Raw genomic sequence first — 20,323 nt, 5'->3', positions numbered from 1 at the left:
GTTTTGTATTATGTAAGAGAAGACGAGTTATGTCAATAAGAATTTTAATTTGTGCTACACATTTTAATAAATCACAAAAACAGGGACATTAAAAAATACGTATACCTCTATTCCCATGTTTACCTGTCGATGACAGCTGCTCTTGCGCAAATTTTTTTTTCCAAAATAAGAACTTTAATTAGCTTTGTTACTTAGCAGAGCAGCATACAATCATAATGCATCCATCTGTTGTGCAACAATCAGTGAAATCTTGAGCATGAAGCCTGTGAGGACATTCTGAGGTGCTAAAGGAGACAAAAGAACGGGGGAGAAAGTGCTAGAACAAATCTAATTAAAGCAGCTCCTGCGACAGCTTGATGCCTCTGCAGAGACTGTAAGGAGAGATTAATCAATGAAGAGTGCGAGAAAAACAAGCTGAAAGAAGAGAATATGCAGAAAGTTCTGGAAAGAAAGCTGAGAACAGGTAAAATTTCACGAGTTGGTCCCGCCCTTTTTTTTCTCTTAAGAAAACAAGTTAATTGACGCAACGTAACTTCTGCTGCCGTAGTGTTGCTGATTGTGTACTGTTTAAGCGCTATATTAGCCTAAACCAGTAAAGCGGTCTACAGGCTAAAATTAAATTTCAGATAAGTAGGAATATTTTAAGGCTTTGAGCTACTACAATAGCTCCTCTTTGTGCTAAAATAAATCTGAGCGGAGGCCATTTCACCTCTTCTCACACCACTACACAAACTAAACAAATGAAAAACAATCAGTTTGTCAGCATTGGGTTAGCCCTCCACTTCAGTCAGCCTCCAGTAGCTGCCTCTCTTCGTCCTCCATCATCAGTCTGTTGGGCCTGAATGTGAGGAGCTTCACTTTGAAACAGCTGGCTTGTCTTTCCTGTATTTCCTCAACATCTTTTTTTTCTGCTTCTATGAGAAGGCAAGAGGTATTACATTCTGGTTTTAAGGTTAATATTCATACTTTTATTTCTCTGAGCTTGTTTTGGTCTAATTTTACTGTCTAGGAATATTGCTTCTTTTATAAAACTAGTCATGATCCTGGTCTCCCAGGTGACATAAACCTGGTTTACGTGCTGCCAGCTTCCACAGGCTGCACTGAGTCTCCATATTTAAACTAACTAACCAATGCAGCAGTTAAGGATGGGTCTTTGGCTGAAGTTCCACCACATTCCTCATATCTCCATTGTTTAGAAAGTTAAAGCAGTGCTAAACCATTCTGCTCATCAGGCCTAATTATCTTCAGTTTCCTTTGATTAACGTAAGATGAAACAAACTGAAGCCAGATTCACTCGCCTCTAAAATGTAGAACAAATATACATTTTGTCATTTTGACCAAATTCATTCCATTCAACAAATACAGTCATATTTATGTCAAAAGGCAAAACATTTTGACATGACAGAGGATGCCCGTTGGATACCTGGGGAGAGACCCCAGGTTTCATTGTCGGGGCTCATGGGTTTGTGACGTCATAGCAACAATAACAGGCTGAGGGGCAGATGTAGCTTGGTGCTGAGCAGATTCAGTCTCTCCTTCATCCTCCATCTTTGGCCGCTTGGGCAGCGGCTCACCTGCTGATCCAGAGGAGGCGTCTCCACCGGACTGGCGGCCCACCATCACCGGAGGAGAGCTGGATGCCTGGGCAGCCAGGATCTGCAGGGGGCTGCTCAGGCCTGGGAGGCAGAAAGCAGAGTTTAGCTCTTATGGATGGTGCTGGGTGCAGCAGAACAACTTCTCTCATCAGTTCTGGGCCAAAATATTGCAACGCTTCTTTCCCCGAGCAGCGGCTGTAAAGTTTTGCTTCCTGCTCGGGGAAAAAAGCGGTTGATCATCAATTGACATTTCACCATTTTTAAAGCGGGTGAACCACAAGTAAACTTGAACTTGACACATAGCGTCATCCTTGTAAGCACAACATTTGTCTTCAACATTTGAACGGTTTCCGATGATTTTTTCCCCGAGCAGGAAGCAATGCTTCAGCCGCGCGCTGCTCATAAAACTTGTCCATGAAGAAAAACGACGGCTGGACAAAACAGCTTTTCCAAGAAAATTCACTGCGGGTAGACAAAACCTTCGACATCAACGCCGCTTGGCACACTGAATAAGAAGGTGTGGTTGAACAAATGACTAGCGGCAGAATCGTGTACTACGAAAACTGCGCTGGAAACTTTTGGGTACCCCTTCGTATGTTCATAAAATAGAATAATAATAGCTACTGCAGTGTGCACAGAGCATTTCAAAAACAAAGAACGGTTCTCACTGAGAACCGGCTCCTTACAATTATTAAGAGCTGTTCAGAAGAATTGGCTCGTTTGTGAATGTTGCATCATATTGCAGACAGTATTGTCATACGTCCACAGGGCCGGACTTAGGAGGGCGTGGGCCCCTGGGCTTGTGCCAATGTGCAGGCCCTATTGCTCTGTCATGAGAGAGGGCTAATGGACAATCCCACCCACCAGGTCAACTCTCCATTTGCACAGTTTACAACAATCACCTAAAGTCAGTGACTTTTTTGCTATATTTTGCGCACACACAAAAAAAAAAAATCATCAAGTCAGGTTTTTTAAAGATCGGTGATGGGCCAGAAAATTCCAGTCAGTGCACCGCTGCTTTCTTTTTCATTTGTCTGGAGAACAGTTGATTACTGTAATCAATGAAAAGACCATTATTGCAAAGAAAATATATTTAGTAGTTATTAAAGAAGTACTTGAGCGTCTTGAATATGTCTACATATTTGACAGAGCATTCCTAAGACAGAAAAACTTGACGATGTTCTCTATTCATCTTCTATGTACTGTATTTATTTATTTATCCTTCATAATTATCTTTTTATATTTGTCTCAATTTTCTTTCAATTTTTATCAGTTCTCTAATTATCAGGTTTATTTCCTTACCAAGCTCAGATAGCCAAGGTGAGTATTTCCCAAACAGTTTGACAGCCAAACCTGGTCAAAACTTTTATTCTGTGATAACTGGCTTTTAGCTGCGTGTCAGGGCTGGGCAGGACGCACTTTGGACCTTCGCCTGTAGCAGTAGAACAGTTCGCTCAAAATGCGCCGCAACGGCCCTCGACGTGCCTCCACATAGACTTTGAATGTAAATCAGGCGCGGAACATGAAGTTAGTTCCGCTTTTTTAAGTTTGCGTTGGTGTGCATGCGAGCAGAGCACCACATGAACTTTGAACCTGTTCCGATGCTTTAAAATTAACATCCATATTTTGACAGCTCCTTGCTTTTTGGTCAGCCCAGTAACTAGAACTCATCAGTTTTTACCTGAATATCAGCACAGATTATCCCCTATGTTAGCTTGGATATTTTCTTCATCACCTCTCTGCCGCAGTCTTCTTTTTCTTTTCTGTGCTCCGCTGCTGTATTTTCTGTTGTCCGCCATGGTGAGAAATTACTCACTGATGCTTATCGCTTATTACTGGCGATTAGATAGACATCTTCTCCTGCTCTGAGACAAACACTGCGCATGTCTTAGAGTGCCGCATGCGAGTCAAAAGGGGAGGCGTGGTAACAGAAACAAGTCACATTATTGCTTGGATTTGAATCGGTATATTTTGCATCCAGTTTTGACAAATAAATATCCTTGTGTATTTGTCAACAAGGATGCCAGCACTAATATGCTGGCAATTTAGTGACATTTCCACAGTTGTGGTCTTGACTGAGTTCTCAATGTCCGACACACAGACGACATGAAAGACGAGAACCACAGAAACACATGCACCACAAAGAGAAAAACAGCATTCTTTGCCCTTATTTGAAAATTCCATGACTTTCCATGACCTGAAATGAAGTTCCATGACTTTCCAGGTCTTGAAAATGGAAAAATTAAATTTCATGACTTTCCAGGTTTTCCATGACCGGTACGAACCCTGCTTTCTTGAATTAAATTAACTTTTTATTGACTTTCTGATCTACAGTCCATTTCTCTGTACCTAGAGAAATGGACAAAGCTTACCAGATGAATTAGCAAAACTGGTTACTGTGGGAACAGCAGCAGTGATGTATTTGCCATTCTGGGTAACAGGACGGACAGGAAGTTGGTGGAACCCCGGCGTGACATGGCGTCCCTCTCCAGCCTGCACCACGCTGTCCAGCGTCTGGATCACCAACTCTCTGTTCTGCTGGGCATCTGAAGAGGAAATAAACGACTCACACGTCAGCATCCCATCTGGATGCATTTAGCTTTCAGAAAAGTGGCGTAAAAATGATTCTCTTCGTTAACATCAGTTAATGTCATTAGTGAATTCACACCTGCACACTAGGAGATAGGGTAAGCTGTGGTCCATTTAAAGCGGACCAAATGTCAGGTGTGAATTCACAACATGCTAAATTTGAGAGATAATTAAGAAGGAATGCTGCATGTCCACCTAGCCTGACCACTGTCCACCTAGCCTGACCATTGCCTTCAATTCTGTTAGAAAAAAAATCTTGTTTCCAGCACAGTCTCTGGTAGAGTTTTTGCTGGCCAATCAGTGAACAGAAGGAGAAGTTGAGAACGATGCGCTGCTTTAGAATTGTCTGTCTAGTTTTAGCAATACAGAGGAAGTGAATGAAGTTGTTCAGTCTGTGTTGGACTCACACTCTAAATATTAAATTATCATTAACAGCTGCCTAATTTCAAATCAGTTCTTCTCTGGGGAGGATGGTTGCTTATAGTGCAGGCAACGTCCAGTAAGCTTCTTAGTATTGAACTGGTGCATTACATGGAACCGTTAGCAATTGGGTAAAATTTAAAACCTCAACACAGGCCACACCTCCAGGAAGCAATGGTTTCTCAACAGCAGAAGTCTGCAGGTGACATTAGCTTGGTAAAAACCACAGCCTTGTTTCCTCAAGAGGGTCTGGCCTCTCAGCAGTTCTGTCCTCACCTCTGATGTCGCTGTTGCTCTCCAGTCCTCCAACAGTCAAAGTGCTGTAGCCATTAGGGGGGGCAGAGACTGGAGGGGCGCTGGTGACCACACGCACCATGGTGACAGAAGGCTGCGGGGCGCTCTGAAGCATGTGGATGGGTTTCAGGACGGTTGGGTGGGGGGGGGCAGCCATGATGACATGCTGAGCGCTGACTGGGGAGCCTGTTCACACACATTTTTACTCATTTCTCACACTGCTTAAGATTGGGGAGAATGTTTGGTGTTTGTTTATCTGGGCTTACCTGGGGCGCTCTGGGAGTACCTGTACTCCGGCACAGACGCCAGTTTGCTGGCCAGCTGCTCATGGTGGTCCTGAGGGATGGGGGAGCCCTCTCTGCTCAGACACTCAGGAGTCTGCAGCCCACTGGACGAAGGGGACAGCAGCCCCTGATGGGTGGGAGACGCCGGTGCACTCCTGAATCAGAAAGCCAAGGAGAAGAAAACTCAGCCACATTACTGACAAACAGCTGTGATGTCATGAGGCGCACTGTTGCTGCGGCCATCTTTCACCAAAACACAACTCAACACGACACTTACTTGGTTCTGTCCAATCACATGACAGCAAGTGATAGAAGCAGACAAAGGGGATAAAGGTTAACCCCACTCAGTTCAGTGTTCATGTTGGTGCCACAGACAATTAAAAAAGAAATAATTTAGGATTATACCGTGACGACAAAGGTCCAAACGGAGTCCTGAAACAGGCCACGCCTCTCTGCCGTCTCTTCCTGAAGGCTTGTTCCACCAGCTTGCTCTCAGAGGCCGAGTCGATGCGCCAGAAGCTTCCCTTCCCAGGCTCGTCCTGAGAACGGGCTACTTTCAGGAAGTAGCGGTTCAGAGACAAGTTGTGTCTGATTGAGTTCTGGACAAAACACAGAAAGCCGTTGTAAAAACACATTCCTCCCATGGAGATAAGAGAAAAACTGGCTAATGAGGAGAAAGGACATTAAAGTCAATAATGTTCTACTCTCCACCATTACAGATGCACCCTCTGAGGGTGCATCTTGGAGAAGTCCATTTCTCTCTGCAATCCCTTTGAAAGTGTGAAGATTATGGATGTTCTGGTCATTTTGATGCTTGTCCAGCTTTTCCTACCACCACATTTTCCTTCCACTAAACATTACACTAAAAAGATCTACAAAACCTGGTTTGTCGGTCTTTTATTGGTCTTGAATTTTGGGAATAAAAATATCTCACTCTGTAATGAATCTGCAAGTTTCACTTTCTAAAGTGAATTACTGAAATTTATGCTATTTTCGACGATGTTCCTGTTCCCCAGGAAGCACCCTGGGTTTGGCTCACAGCCTCCCAGGCGGATGAAAGGAACTGTACCTGCCAGCCCTTGTCTGCAGTGCGGTAGTAGGGGTAGTGTTTGGTGATGTGGGCATAAATCCCGCTGAGGGTGAGCTGTTTGTCTGGAGCTGAAGAGATAGCCTGGACGATCAGTTGTGCATAGGAATACGGAGGCTTGGACTCATCCTAGACAAACAGAGCAACAATCTCTTGTAAGTCTTAAGAGATTTCTCCTGTTCAAATAAAGGATCTATGAATATGCATCACAAAAATGTCCCCTGCTAGAAAAAGGACAGGTCTGTGTGGGACAGACATTTTTACCTTGGGGCTGTCTCCGCCCACCGACTCCACACGCTGCTCACTTCCCCCACCTCTGTGCTCAGCAAGACTTCGCCTCTGCTCAGATACAGCCTTCGCAGCGTATTCTGCAGCTAACTGAAGGTCGGAGGTCACATTGCGTCCATAGCGATACCCTGATGACCCTGCCCCTCGAGGGCTAGCAGGGCAGGAGTTGGGAACGCTGTGGAGAAGAGAAAGGTGTGTGCTTACGTTTTCCTAGGTTACTTTGCAGAGGGTGTGTGTATATATCAGCCAATGGCAGCATGAGGTTGTATTGATCAGTTTCCTCTCTCTGCGTTTGCGTTATGCTCCAGATGAACTGTGCAGTGCTACGTTCACACACAGCTTCCTGCAGGCTCATGGAAGCAGAGCAGAACGAACCAACGAGGTTTCACACTTCCACTAAATGTTCAGCTGATCTCCAGCTTCAACTTCCTCACAGAAACTCTGCCACCAAAACAACAAGCAGCAAATATGTAAAGAGAAACTGACATACAAACATAATAGTCATCTTTACAATAGTTTGAACAATGTAAACTGTTCAGAAGTCAAAATTTTATGACTTCTGAACAGAAGTCATAAAATTACACATGGTTATGTAACCATGTGTAAGTGAATATAATCTGGAGAACGTGTCAACAGGGAGACACAGGGAAGCAGTGTTTATATGGTCTGTAGCTTTTAAATGCACAAAAATGAAAATTAAAACAGTTACTGATGAAAGACTTTTAAATCCTTAAAGATTTTTCACATCTTTGAGAGATTACTAATCAACAATCACTCCAGGATTGGCCATCAAATAGTTACATGTGTGTAAAGTAGAAGAAAACTAAAGCAATCAAATATTTGAATAGACCCCTAATAAGCAGGGTTTACAGCAGATGTAATTTAACAGTAAATTCAACTGTTCGGTCAAAGTTTCAGAGGTTGGGAAGGAAGAAGAAACAGCTTCATGAAGACTGCAGTGTTTGCTCTACCATCACCTTCCCTCCAAGATCCCCACCAAGATCACGACATATTCAAGGTCTTCACAGGTAAAGTTATTGATTTTATTAGCCTATCGAAGTAATGCCACACCGTGAGTGATTTGGGTCCACATGTGGTCGCTTGCCTCATTCACACAGGTAACATAGCACCAGGGTGCAAGCACCAAACCACACCGCTTGCTCGGCTTGATCATCGCGAATTTTCAAAAGCACTAACGTCAAAGTTGACAAAAGCTGGATGAAAACAGGCACTTCTACGGTGTGTCCAACACAGTAGGAGTGTTGGACACACGCGCTGAGTCAGCTGCACACGCAAGCGGGTGAACTCGCGATCCCGCCAGCAGACAGAGTGTACAAAAAAAACTCGGTCACAAAAGACCAGCAGCCAGGATATCTGCGTTTTTTTAAATGTGCCAAAAAATTTGGCTTTGATGGTAGCAGCTTGCAAGTAACAGCTGGAGTAACTCTCCTACTCCTGGTTCATCTGGAGGAGGCAAGAGTAGAAAGGACTGATAGCTCTGCTCTTGACTCATCACCAGATAAAAAGTGTGACCTGGTTTGGGTGTCAGGGTGAAATATTCCCCTCCAGTAGATAAAGATAGATTTATTTAAGAGATATGGAAATACATTTTATGGAACATTAATAGAAAATATTTTCAAGTTTCCAAAATATTTTCATTTTGTTTTTTATTAATGGTCGTTACATAGATTACCCAAATCAGACGGATTGCTGTTATTAAAAGAAAGGGGTGCTGGGAGAAAGTACTGGAGATGTTTAAAGGAGGATTAGCTTTGAAAATCTCACGAAATTGTTCAATTCACTATCTGGAAGCTAAACCTGCTGGAACATGGCAGTGTGGGCCCTGGTTACTCTGCAGCAACTGCAGTCAAAGTCTAGTTGAACAAATTTGCATAACTCATTTTTATTCCATAAATTGCTCCTATAGCATGGAATTAGCTTCAGTCTGAACTAAAGACTGGAGCTGATTTGGATCTTATTTCACTGGACTTTTTTTGAGCAACGTGATTTTATCAGTCAGCATCAATGCTTTTAAACTGCTTTGTAATTTGTTTTAAACTTTGCATGTTTTATTTTACATTTGTGTAAAATAAAACACAAATGTGTGTTTTATTTTACACACATTTGTGTGTAAAATAAAACACACATTTTTACACACACATTTTTACACACAAATGTAAAAATGTTGTTGGCAATAATTTGTTGGCAGAAATTATTGCCAACAACCTAACTAGGTTGTTGGCAATAATTTCTGCCGAGGTCCCTCTTGAAAATTAGATCTGGATCTCAATGGGATTTTATCTGGTTAAATAAACAAAAAAAATAAATTAAGCTGGAATTTATTTAAAAAAAAACTGTCAGAAAGAGCCTCGGGTCATCTCGTTTGGGGTTTCCAACAAGCCATTTAATGGCCACAACACCACGTGTTGTGGCCATTAAATGGCCTGGCCACAACACCTTGTGGGGACCAGGCTTTTGTCCCCACAAGGAGCAGCTGGTCCCCACAATGTAGTATGGGTCAGGAAAATGGTCCCCACAAGATATTACACACACCTGCCTCTCTGGGGAAAGTAAGCAGGGGCCATTTGTGGTGTAAATGGAAAACTAACCTCATCACCAGATAAAAAGTGTGACCTGGTTTGGATGTCAGGGTGAAATTTTCCCTGATAAAGGGATAAAGATAGAGAAAGATAGATTTATTTAAGAGATATAAAAATACATTTTATGAAACATTAATAGAAAATATTTTCAAGTTTACAAAATATTTTCATTTTGTTTTTATTGATGGTCGTTACATAGACCAATCAGACGGATTGCTGTTATTTAAAGAAAGGGGTGCTGGGAGAAAGTACCCAGCACTTTCAGGCATCATCCTGAACACACCAGAAACATTGTAGCCACCCTAGTAGGAGTTTGGGATTCAGAGGCTACACTGCTTACTGATTTGGGGCCCCTGAGGACCTGACCTGACTGTGGCTAACCCGTCTCTGCTCTTGTTTTGGTTGACAAATGTCTCCAGCTGCTGGAGAAGTTACTGCTGGAACGTCTCCAGCAGTAAAACAATGGTCCTACACAGTACTGACTCAGGAAGGATGAAAACAAATACAAGCCATTTATATTTGTAAATAACATTTTAAAATCCATGCATCATTTATCTTTGTTGGTCTGTCAAGTGGAACCATAACAACATGGATGTTTTTAGATATGAGACAAAATGCAAAAAAGGGTTTATTTAATGTGAAGCCAATTAAATAATTGGGCTTCATTTTAAAAATAACGAAGCCCAAAGGAAACATAAAAAAACAAAAACAGAAAAGAGCAGGGAATCCAAAATCAGTATTGTTTACATCCTCATCCAGTCTTTTCATACTGGTTTAACAATCTGAACAGATCAACACAAGCACAACTAAAACAATCCAACAATGAGCCAACAATACTGAGAACCAAGTTAACAACTAACTGGATTTGATCTGGTGCACCAGTAAGTCCTGTAGCTTCTATTACACACACACGTGCATGCACACAAGTTTGCGTGGCTATCTTTGTGGGGACTTTCCATTGACTTCCATTCATTTCTACAGCCTAAACCTTACCCTACCCATTACATACTTATTCCTAACCAAAACTCAATTCACACCTTAGACCTAAATCTAACCCCTGAACCAAAAACAACGTTTCCCCTTGTGGGGACAGAAGCCTGGTCCCCACAAGGGGAAAGCAGTTGGTCCCCACAACGTAGTATGTGTCAGGAAAATGGTCCCCACAAGATATTACATACACCTGCCTCTCTGGGGAAAGTAAGCAGGGGTTTCTGGGAGTCCATAAGCTCTGATTTGCTTCTGACAACAGAGAGCCATGGATACAGTTCCATCAAGGCTCACAAGAGGGACAGAATACGGTTTGTTTACATTTCTTTGCAGGGGGAAATGGCTGCAGGATTCGTTTTTTACAATTGCTCAAAGTTTAGACCTTAAAGCCAACGAGAAAAGGAAAACAAATAAAATTCTGCAAATAAACTTCTTAAGAATAAAGTGTATAACTGAATAACTGAACAAGAGTCAATTCTGCATCTTTAAAAAAATAAAAAACTCTCCAGCCCTCCTGTGTGTTCATAAAGAGAGGAACAATGTTTAGTATTGTGTCATTCACTGAAGCTGCCAGACAAGAAAAGTAAGCAATCTGCCTGAATGAGAATATGTTGGTGTTTCAGGAGGAAGCAGACGTTTCTCTCTGAGCCGCATGTTGCTACGAGTATGAACCTAAAAAAGGCCGCAGGGGAAGTGGAGCAAAGAAGCATGAGCAATCATATTTATATTTGGTTTGTTTTGACTCCACATATGAGGAAACATTATCCGAGGGCTCAAGTGGGGGAGGTGACGCGGGGGTGTAAGGGAAACCACGAATGGACTGAAAAGTGGCTTACAGGCAAAACTCTCTGCCCAATAACCAATCACATGCCCCATAGCTGCAGCCACCCCATATAAGGCATGGACACACAGGCCCACATTGGTGGGTATGATTGTTGTACAGGCAAGCATCCACCACCAGAGGGCACTGAACCAGCAATCAAACTGGCTGCTCAGCTATGAGTCCACTAATATATATATATATATATATATAATATATAATTATATATACACACTGCTCAAAAAAATAAAGGGAACACTCAAATAACACATTCTAGATATGAATGAATGAAATATTCTCATTGAATACTTTGTTCTGTACAAAGTTGAATGTGCTGACAACAAAATCACACAAAAATCATCAATGGAAATCAAATTTATCAACCAATGGAGGCCTGGATTTAGAGCCACACACAAAATTAAAATGAAAAAACACACTACAGGCTGATCCAACTTTATTGTAATGTCCTTAAAACAAGTCAAAATGAGGCTCAGTATTGTGTGTGGCCTCCACGTGCCTGTATGACCTCCCTACAATGCCTGGGCATGCTCCTGATGAGGTGGCGGATGGTCTCCTGAGGGATCTCCTCCCAGACCAGGACTAAAGCATCCGCCAACTCCTGGACAGTCAGTGGTGCAACGTGACGTTGGTGGATGGAGCGAGACATGATGTCCCAGATGTGCTCAATCGGATTCAGGTCTGGGGAATGGGCGGGCCGGTCCATAGCTTCAATGTCTTCATCTTGCAGGAACTGCTGACACACTCCAGCCACATGAGGTCTAGCATCGTCCTGCATTAGGAGGAACCCAGGGCCAACCGCACCAACATATGGTCTCATAAGGGGTCTGAGTATCTCATCTCGGTACCTAATGGCAGTCAGGCTACCTCTGGTGAGCACATGGAGGGCTGTGCCGCCCTCCAAAGAAATGCCACCCCACACCATTACTGACTCACTGCCAAACCGGTCATGCTGAAGGATGTTGCAGGCAGCAGACCGCTCTCCACGGCGTCTCCAGACTCCGTCACATCTGTCACATGTGCTCAGTGTGAACCTGCTTTCATCTGTGAAGAGCACAAGACACCAGTGGCGAATTTGCCAATCCTGGTGCTCTCTGGCAAATGCCAAGCGTCCTGCACGGTGTTGGGCTGTGAGCACAACCCTCATCTGTGGACGTCGGGCCCTCATACCATCCTCATGGAGTCGGTTTCTAACCGTTTTATGCAGACACATGCACATTTGTGGCCTGCTGGAGGTCATTTTGAGGGCTCTGGCAGTGCTCCTCCTGTTCCTTCTTGCACAAAGGCGGAGGTAGCGGTCCTGCTGCTGGGTTGTTGCCCTCCTACGGCCTCCTCCACGTCTCCTGGTGTACTGACCTGTCTCCTGGTAGCGCCTCCAGCCTCTGGACACTACGCTGACAGACACAGCAAACCTTCTTGCCACAGCTCGCATTGATGTGCCATCCTGGATGAGCTGCACTACCTGAGCTACTTGTGTGGGTTGTAGAGTCTGTCTCATGCTACCACGAGTGTAAAAGCACCACCAACATTCAAAACTGACCAAAACATCAGCCAGACAGCATAGGTCCTGAGAAGTGGTCTGAGGTCCCCACCTGCAGAACCACTCCTTTATTGAGTGTGTCTTGCTAATTGCCAATAATTTCCATCTGTTGTCTATTCCATTTGCACAACAGCAGGGGAAATTGATTGTCAATCAGTGTTGCTTCCTAAGAGGACAGTTTGATTTCACAGAAGTTTGATTTACTTGGAGTTATATTGTGTTGTATAAGTGTTCCCTTTATTTTTTTGAGCAGTATATATATATATATATATATATATATATATATAAGCTATATATATATAGCTTATATTAGCTTATATTGTAATACATACAATAAAAGCTAAATTGTATGTATTAAATTTAGCTTATTTGTTTGTGTTGTCAAGTTTAAATTCAATTCACTCATATAAACAATACATAATTTAATGTGATTAAAACAGGACGAAGTAAAGTTGATCTGGTCGGCAGCATAAATCCTTAAACCACAGGCTTCAAGGTAATCAGTCACAATGTAGACATGTTTAGCAGCTGAAAAAAAATTAATAAATAAAAAACTGTCTGCAGGTTGTGTGTTTCCTTCACTAGCTCATGTCTGTCATCAGGTCAGCTGCTCATCAAATACTTTGCTTCAACAAAACCTCACAGTGTGGTTTTGCGTTTTCAGGTTAGGCGTTTATTGACGCCTAACCTGAAGTACTTCATTACTTTTCAGCACTTCATTTTTTTAAACATTTGAAACTTCTGTTGAATATTTTAAGATAATAAACAAATTCCTAAAAATCATGAGTTGAGTAAAATAATTGCTACCTTATATTTTTTAAATAAATTACGTTCAGTGCAGTCATGTATTCAGATTAAAACACATCCAGTCAAGTGCAATAATTAGGTTCCAGTGAAAAGTAACATAAAAACTGCATGAGCTTTGTCAATTTATTATCAATTTTTAAAGTCTCATATCACCAAAATGTCTAACAAATGTGCACCATAAAATAGAGAGAAGTCTTATAGCAAGAAAACAGAATCAAGTAAGAAATGAACCATCTATGAAAACGTTTAACTGGGATCAAATCTGAATGTAAACTTGTCAGCTAGATGTTCCTCACATGTATTGGCGGCTCACCTGATTGTGCCGGTGGGTGACGGCAGCGGGGAGCCAAACGCCCTGATGTGCTCTTCATGCTGCTGCGCGGTGGGAATGCTGATCTTAAGAGGGGAGATGTGGGGCAGCAGCGGGCGGGGCGGGGGAGAGGGCTGCTCCTTCTCCCTGTGCTCCTCCACTTCCAGGAGCGACGTGAACTGGATCTTGATGACGGTACTGGGAAACCGAAACACACACCTAGAAGAGAGAAGGACAGCAGTGAGAGGAAAGACATGAGAGGAAAAAAAGATAAAAAATAAAAAAACAGGAACTTAGCCACACTGGTTCGTTCTCTCCTCCACAAAGACCTTCAGTGATCAAAAGTTCGAGTTAGCTTACAGAAATATAGCTTAGCTATCACATGATCAGTAGAAAACAAACAGATCCTTACTCTAACAACACTTCATACCAACACAAGTCAACTCACAGAAAAACATCAAATATCACCTGAAAAGCAAAACACAGCAAACCTTTGTAGAGGTTAGGTGTGCAAGAAGTTGTTTGTGTGCAACAGGAAACGCAAAATATAAATCTAACAAATATGTCACACAACATACAAATAAAACATGGCTACATGTTTAAGTTACCTCAAAAGTGTGTTTATATAATAACCAAGCGGTTTGTGGGCAAACACACTGTACTGGTAGTTTACACAAAAACCTGTTTTCCTAAATCTCTCTTCTTTTATACTTTTAGCGGGTCTGAACAAATGCCTGAATGACAGCGAGAATCGCCACCAGGCCATGCCAGTTCAAACCTAAACAAACCTTTTAGAAAAGATATGTGTCTAAGGGATGTGTTACATATTTTACAATAAGAGGACGAGGATATTTTACTTGTCATATAAACAATTTTTTTTTTCTTTCTGAAGAAGTAAAAACTATTAGGGTCCTCAGGCCCCCCTGCCCTGCATGTTTTAGGTGTTTCCCTTCTGCTCCACACCTGGATTGAATCTGTGGGGGATTAACAGGTTTCTGCAGTCAGCTGAATCAGCTGTTTTGGCATAGAGGCACATCTAAAACATGTGGACCAGGGGGGCCTGAGGAAGGACTGGAATTGAGAAGCACTGATCTAATGTCATTGGGGGGAAAATGTGTCATTCTGAACTTAACATGCTTGGAGCACAGCTAGCATTAACCATAACATATGAGGTTTTCTCAGTTTCTTGGTAGTTGTGCTGTTAATAAGAAAGGATTTTTTTTTCATTTCACTTTTAAGTTTGCTACAACTAAATGTAAAACTAAATAGCAATTTTGTGTTTACAGTTCTACTTCATTCACAGAATTTGATTTCTCCTGCTTCAGAACAACTACAGCACAATGAAGTGTGCAATTTTAAGTAACCCTAAAATCTAAATGTAAAATTACTACAAACTCAGCTGCATGTTAGTAACATAGGTTAACATAGGTGTAACATAGGTTTCTTCTACTACACAAAAGATCACCCAGATTATTGTCAAACTGTGTACTACTTGGAAAACCACATTCAAACATGGCTCTGGTGGATATGGCGTTATAGTTTCTCCATGTGGGTCTTCCAGGCAACACTTCCGGTTCAGCAGCGAACACGCCCCTAAACAGTCAAAGGAACCAATCACACAGAACAACTAACCTTTTCAGTGATTTGTCAATATATGCACATATCAGTTCTGCAGGTTACCTTTGTTTATTTACAAAACTGGTCAGGAAAAAAAACCTAAAACATAATGCAAAGATATTTATAGTAAAGACCAAAGTACACTCACTAAGTAGGTAATTTCATTAGAAGCATACGTAACCCAGGTTTCAGACAGAAACTAGAACCGTTTCCACATAACACGTGAGAGGAGTTGTCAGGGGTGCGTTTGTTTACATTAATGTTTACGTGACGGTGACACGTTGACTTAGAGCCACACAGCTAACATGAAGCTAACGTGATGAGCTAATGTTTTTGAAAAAAAAACCGACACGGGCCATTAACGTTGATGAAATAGTTTTAGATTGGATTGCATGAATAATTTTAAAAAATCATTGAACAATCTGCACACATTGTTGAAAACAGTATCCACATACTTTGGGTGCTGAGTCAGTAGGCCAGAACGAATGAAGCAAAATCTGCTCAGAACTAAAACACAATAGCTACAGAGCACATATTATCAGGAAGACCCCATTTACAAATGAAAATGAAATGTAATTTCTAGTAAACAATGGGACGAACTTTGTACGCCCAAACAAAACGCCCCCCCACCCCCACTTGACCGTGTAAATGTGAACATTAGAAAGTTCTATGCTAGGCTTCAATTTTATTTTGCCAGAAAAATAAACGTGCAGTTAACTTCTTAAAATACATACACAGTTTTTAATTTAAGCGCAAAGTGTGCAAACTGATTAGAGACGTCATAAACCATGATGTGTTCATTTCTGGGTAAGTATTTATGGCATATTAAAACTTTGCAAGGCGCTGCTAATAGTTAAGCTAACTACACTCACTCTCTGGGCAGCGGTAGCGGCGGAGCTCCTCTCCGCTGGAACACTCCGTCAACAAACACGCCGTTCTTCCCCAGACACCGCAGAGAGAAGCCGCCCGCCTCGTCGTAAGTTATCTGCAGGTGTCGCCTTGAAATAAAGCTCGAGTGACCCATGTTGATGTCCACCGAGCCGTGGGACGAGTTCCGGCCTATGGTGACCGTCCTCTGGCGCATGACAAACTCAAAGTCCCGGCCCTCGAGCCTCGCAAGGGCCTGCGGAGGAGTAGAAGAGAGCCTTGCAGGAAAACCTTCGGCATCGCAGCGAGCTTCCATTATTGGAGGACCCAAGACAGAGAGCGAGGGCTGGTGATAGGAGTGAGAGGTCACCGCGACGCGCACGGGGCTACACGGCGCCGACTGTAATGCAAGCAGAGCCCGAGCTCCGTTGTCGTCCCGGTAGTCTGCCATATTTTTCTGAAGGGGCTACACACTCAGGGAGAGTCTGCAACAACTTTTTCTTGTCAGGCACCGAAAACTGCAACGTGAGAGTTTTGAGCCAGTGCACTTGCTCGCTCTGAAGCTGACAGAACAACATGGAGTCCGGTCGGATCATAGAAAGACCAGGAGCGGATTTTCTAGGGATCGGACTGCTTTATAATGTGTAGTGGTTTCCAAAAGGTTCATGACAACTGCCACTACGTTTCCCCCCAAAAAATAAACGACTTCCATTGCTTTGAAAAGAGAATAAAACAGGTTTTTAAGTTTTTCAGTTTGTTGTGTTTTGTCATAAACATGGACACACATACTGAAATGTTTGATGTTGGATTTGGGGTGATTTCAGGACTCCAAAATCCAATAAGGCTGACCTTATTGTCAGCCTTATTGGACAATATTGTTATGACCACACATGTAAAGGGATTGTTTGGAATTTATGAAGTGTGATTTTGTGAAAACATTACCAAAATATTACTTGTATTAGATGAGTAATTTCATTTAATATATAATTCAGGGATCAAATAGTAGCTTGATTCCCACTCCATCCGCCTTTTTTGTTGTGTCCTTGGGCAAGACACTTCACCCCCTTGCCTGCTGGTGGTGGTCAGAGGTCCTGGTGGCGATGCTGCATGACAGCTTCTCTTTGTCAGACTGCCACAGAACAGCAGTAAGCTACTGGCTTGCCACTGTCAGCATGTGAATGTGTATGTGAATGAATATGTAACAAATAAAAAAAGAATAAACTAAGAAATTATAACCAAGAAATACTTTTACATATTTTTATATAGCATGATACACTGCTCAAAAAATAAGGGGACACCTAAACATAACAATGTAACTCCCAATCAGTCACACCTTTGTGGAATCAATGTCACTAGGAGTTAAGCATTAAGCAGGGGTTGATATTTTTTGTTATTTCCTTCTCAATCAATTTCACCATGTCAATAATAAAGTTTTGATAATATTTAATTAAGATCTATGTTATTTTTAGTGTTTCCTTTAATTTGTGAGCAGTGTATTTCAATAGCTTCTTTAACGTCTTAATGACTTTTACTCTTTAGGGAATGAAAATCACTAAATTATACATATTTGTTGTTCTGGACTTGGCTCAGATTTTGCTTTTAGTAATTATGTTTTGTAAAGCATAGTGAACAGAGTTCATTTTATTCCTTTATTTATACATCTTTACTCAGTCTTGAGACTCACTTGCAAGAGAGATCTTACTTTTTTTCTCCTTCTTAGGTGCTTGTGTATGATTGCTGTACGTCGAAGTTCAGCTTATAAAGGTGGAACATTGCATTAATTCATTTCTGTGTAATATTTTGGGTACTGTGGTTCTTTTTTGACATGTCAGCACTGCATTATTCATTTTGGAGCCCGTTACAACCAATAACTTATTTATCCATCTAAATCAGTCATCTTAAATGAAAACAAAAAACAAAACAAAAAAAACACTAAAACAGCCACGACAGCAATGTGTCTGTTTTCAAAAAAGTCCATTAAATCAAGAAAACTAATTTGATAATTTTGATAAAATATCCATGTAATATTAGTGCATTGTCCAAGAGAAAGGCCTATATGGCATTAATGATTTACCGATCAGCTCAGTTTGATTCAGTCTATTCTGCTCATGCCTTGCTGAGGAACCTCTCAGTTCTTCACAGTGATGTTAGGAGCAGAAGTGAATAAAGTGGACATGTAAGGATAGTCCCAAAAACAAATGTATCATGCGGTATTTTTGTAGCAAGACAAAACAGATTCATGACATCCTTTCTTTCCTGAACATCACAGGTAGTTCAGCTACAGTTCATGTTTTCAATTCAGGAAACTCATGTTCTTCAGTGGTTTGTTGAGATTTTTATAAAAACCCTAAAAGCATTGGTAACACTTTATTTGAAGAGGTGTTCATAAGACTGACGTACCACTGTCATAAACATGACATAACACCTGTCATGAACATGAAGGTGTTATGGTGTTAGTCTTTATGAATGTTTATGACAGTTGTCATGAAGTGTCATTCGGTAAATAATGACACTTTTAATGCAAAGTTGCTCTAAAAGTTGCATTGAAAGTCCATTAAAAATGCCAACTTTGCATTAAATTGTCAGAATTCACAAAATCAGGCAAAGTTGACACTTTTAATGGACTTTTAATGCAACTTTCCGTGCAAGTTGCATTAATCTAATCAGACATTTAGATTATATCTAGCTCATTTTACATGATGTTAAAGCACAGGACCTGGTTTACCCACATCTTTTTTTCTTTTCATTTTTTTTATCTCTAGGCTCTGTTTATAAACATAGAAAGAACAAGATGATTGAAAAGTCTGGAAAATGGATCTGTGAAGGAATAGGGGCCAAAAATGGGAAAGTCTACCAGTCTGTCCACATGAGAGCGCTGTTCAAATACGAAAAAGATATCAATATGCAAGTGTTCCAGTAGTGTCATATTCCAACTTTACACCCTTGTCCCTCAGTGGGGTCAGGAGGGCTGCTGGTGCCCATCTCCAGCTAACGTTCCGGGCGAGAGACGGGGTCACCCTGGACAGGTCGCCAGTCTGTTGCAGGGCGTATCATATTCTAGTTAATATAGTTTAGTTTTAAGATTATTTCATCACAAGTGGAAATACTTACAATACAAATAAAAATATATCAGACTGATTTTTTTCCTTCAACAAAATAACATTCTGTTTTTTTATTAAAAAGAACCAAAAAAGAGGGATATAAACAAAAATCTTTACACCCAGCTGCTATGCAAATTTATGCTGACTTGGAAATTTCAAATAAAAGATTTTTTTTTGTTTATTTTTATTTATTTATTTTTTACACATTTAAGCATTACAATTCCAAGAACTTATAATACATTAAAACACCATTTATAGATAATTAACTGCTTTAAATACGATTTCTCCAAAAGTTGTGTTGGGCTGCCTGTGTTGTTGTAGTGGCTCCCAGACTTTTCAGCTTCTCACCTACGAAATGACAGAGTTGTTCCACCTGCTATCAACTGATTCACTACTAAATCAGTTAAACAAGGTTATAATCACAAGGCTGTTGTCATTTTTATAAATGGCAAAAATGTATTTTTACCAATCGTCCATTTTGTCAAGACCCTACAATGGACCTCAAATGGAGTTCTGAGCCCAATTTGGGAAAAACCTATTCCAGGATATTATTTAAAATATTTTTGTCCTTATTGTTGCATAAACATGTCTGATTTGGAGGGATAGAGTGCATCCAGAAAGTATTTACAGTGCTTTGCTTTTTCCACATTTTCTATTGTGGAAAAACTTGGAATATGGTTATATTCCAAGTCGTAGTAAATTAATCTCTTTCCTCAAAATTCTACACACAAGTTTCCAAAATGTGGAAAGTGGTAGTTGAGTTGTTTGCAAATGAATTAAAAATAGAAGACCAAAGAGTCATATTTACATTAGTATTAAAAAATCTTTGCTTAATACTTTGTTGATCAACGTTTACAATTCGAAGTGTTCTTTACAGTTCTTCTCCAGCTCATCAGGTTTGATGGGAGGTGTTTGTGCAGCTATTTTCAAATATTTCCAGAGATGGCTTATAGGAGAAACAAATGTTATTTATAAAAAAAAATCCTAAAAACATTCAAATTAGTTAAACATTTAAAGCTATCAAATTTACATTAATCACAAATATGTCCGAATTTACAGCAAGCATCTCCAATACACAAGAAAAAGAAAAGAGAAATGT

General features: G+C 41.1%; 1 protein-coding gene across 1 annotated transcript; it reads right to left on the bottom strand.

Annotated features, from left to right (window-relative positions):
- Positions 1 to 27: 27 nt before the first annotated feature.
- On the bottom strand, positions 28 to 16,726 carry foxk1 (forkhead box K1). The gene is made up of 9 exons (XM_008405006.3): positions 16,129 to 16,726; positions 13,643 to 13,858; positions 6,534 to 6,732; positions 6,252 to 6,398; positions 5,588 to 5,781; positions 5,165 to 5,337; positions 4,881 to 5,084; positions 3,968 to 4,141; positions 28 to 1,676 (listed from the first exon to the last, which is right to left on the bottom strand). Exons 1-9 carry the CDS (start codon positions 16,572 to 16,574, stop codon positions 1,444 to 1,446), a joined length of 1,986 nt encoding a protein of 661 aa, XP_008403228.2. The 5' UTR covers positions 16,575 to 16,726; the 3' UTR covers positions 28 to 1,443.
- Positions 16,727 to 20,323: the final 3,597 nt, after the last annotated feature.

Source organism: Poecilia reticulata, chromosome 1 (assembly GCF_904066995.2).
Source record: "Poecilia reticulata chromosome 1, P_reticulata-male-v2, whole genome shotgun sequence".
In the NCBI taxonomy this organism is placed as follows: domain Eukaryota; kingdom Metazoa; phylum Chordata; class Actinopteri; order Cyprinodontiformes; family Poeciliidae; genus Poecilia; species Poecilia reticulata.
The sequence above is the reverse complement of the archived record's forward strand: the minus strand, read 5'-3'. Positions and strand labels throughout refer to the sequence as shown.

Excerpts from the sequence above, each read along its gene's own strand:
- foxk1 (XM_008405006.3), bottom strand. The coding sequence starts at position 16,574 with ATGGCAGACTACCGGGACGACAACGGAGCTCGGGCTCTGCTTGCATTA. Across the intron at positions 6,733-13,642 it reads TCACCCACCGGCACAATCAG|CGTTCCCAACTCCTGCCCTG; the intron begins GTGAGCCGCCAA and ends TCTTCTCCACAG. Across the intron at positions 1,677-3,967 it reads CAGTTTTGCTAATTCATCTG|GCCTGAGCAGCCCCCTGCAG; the intron begins GTAAGCTTTGTC and ends TCTGCCTCCCAG.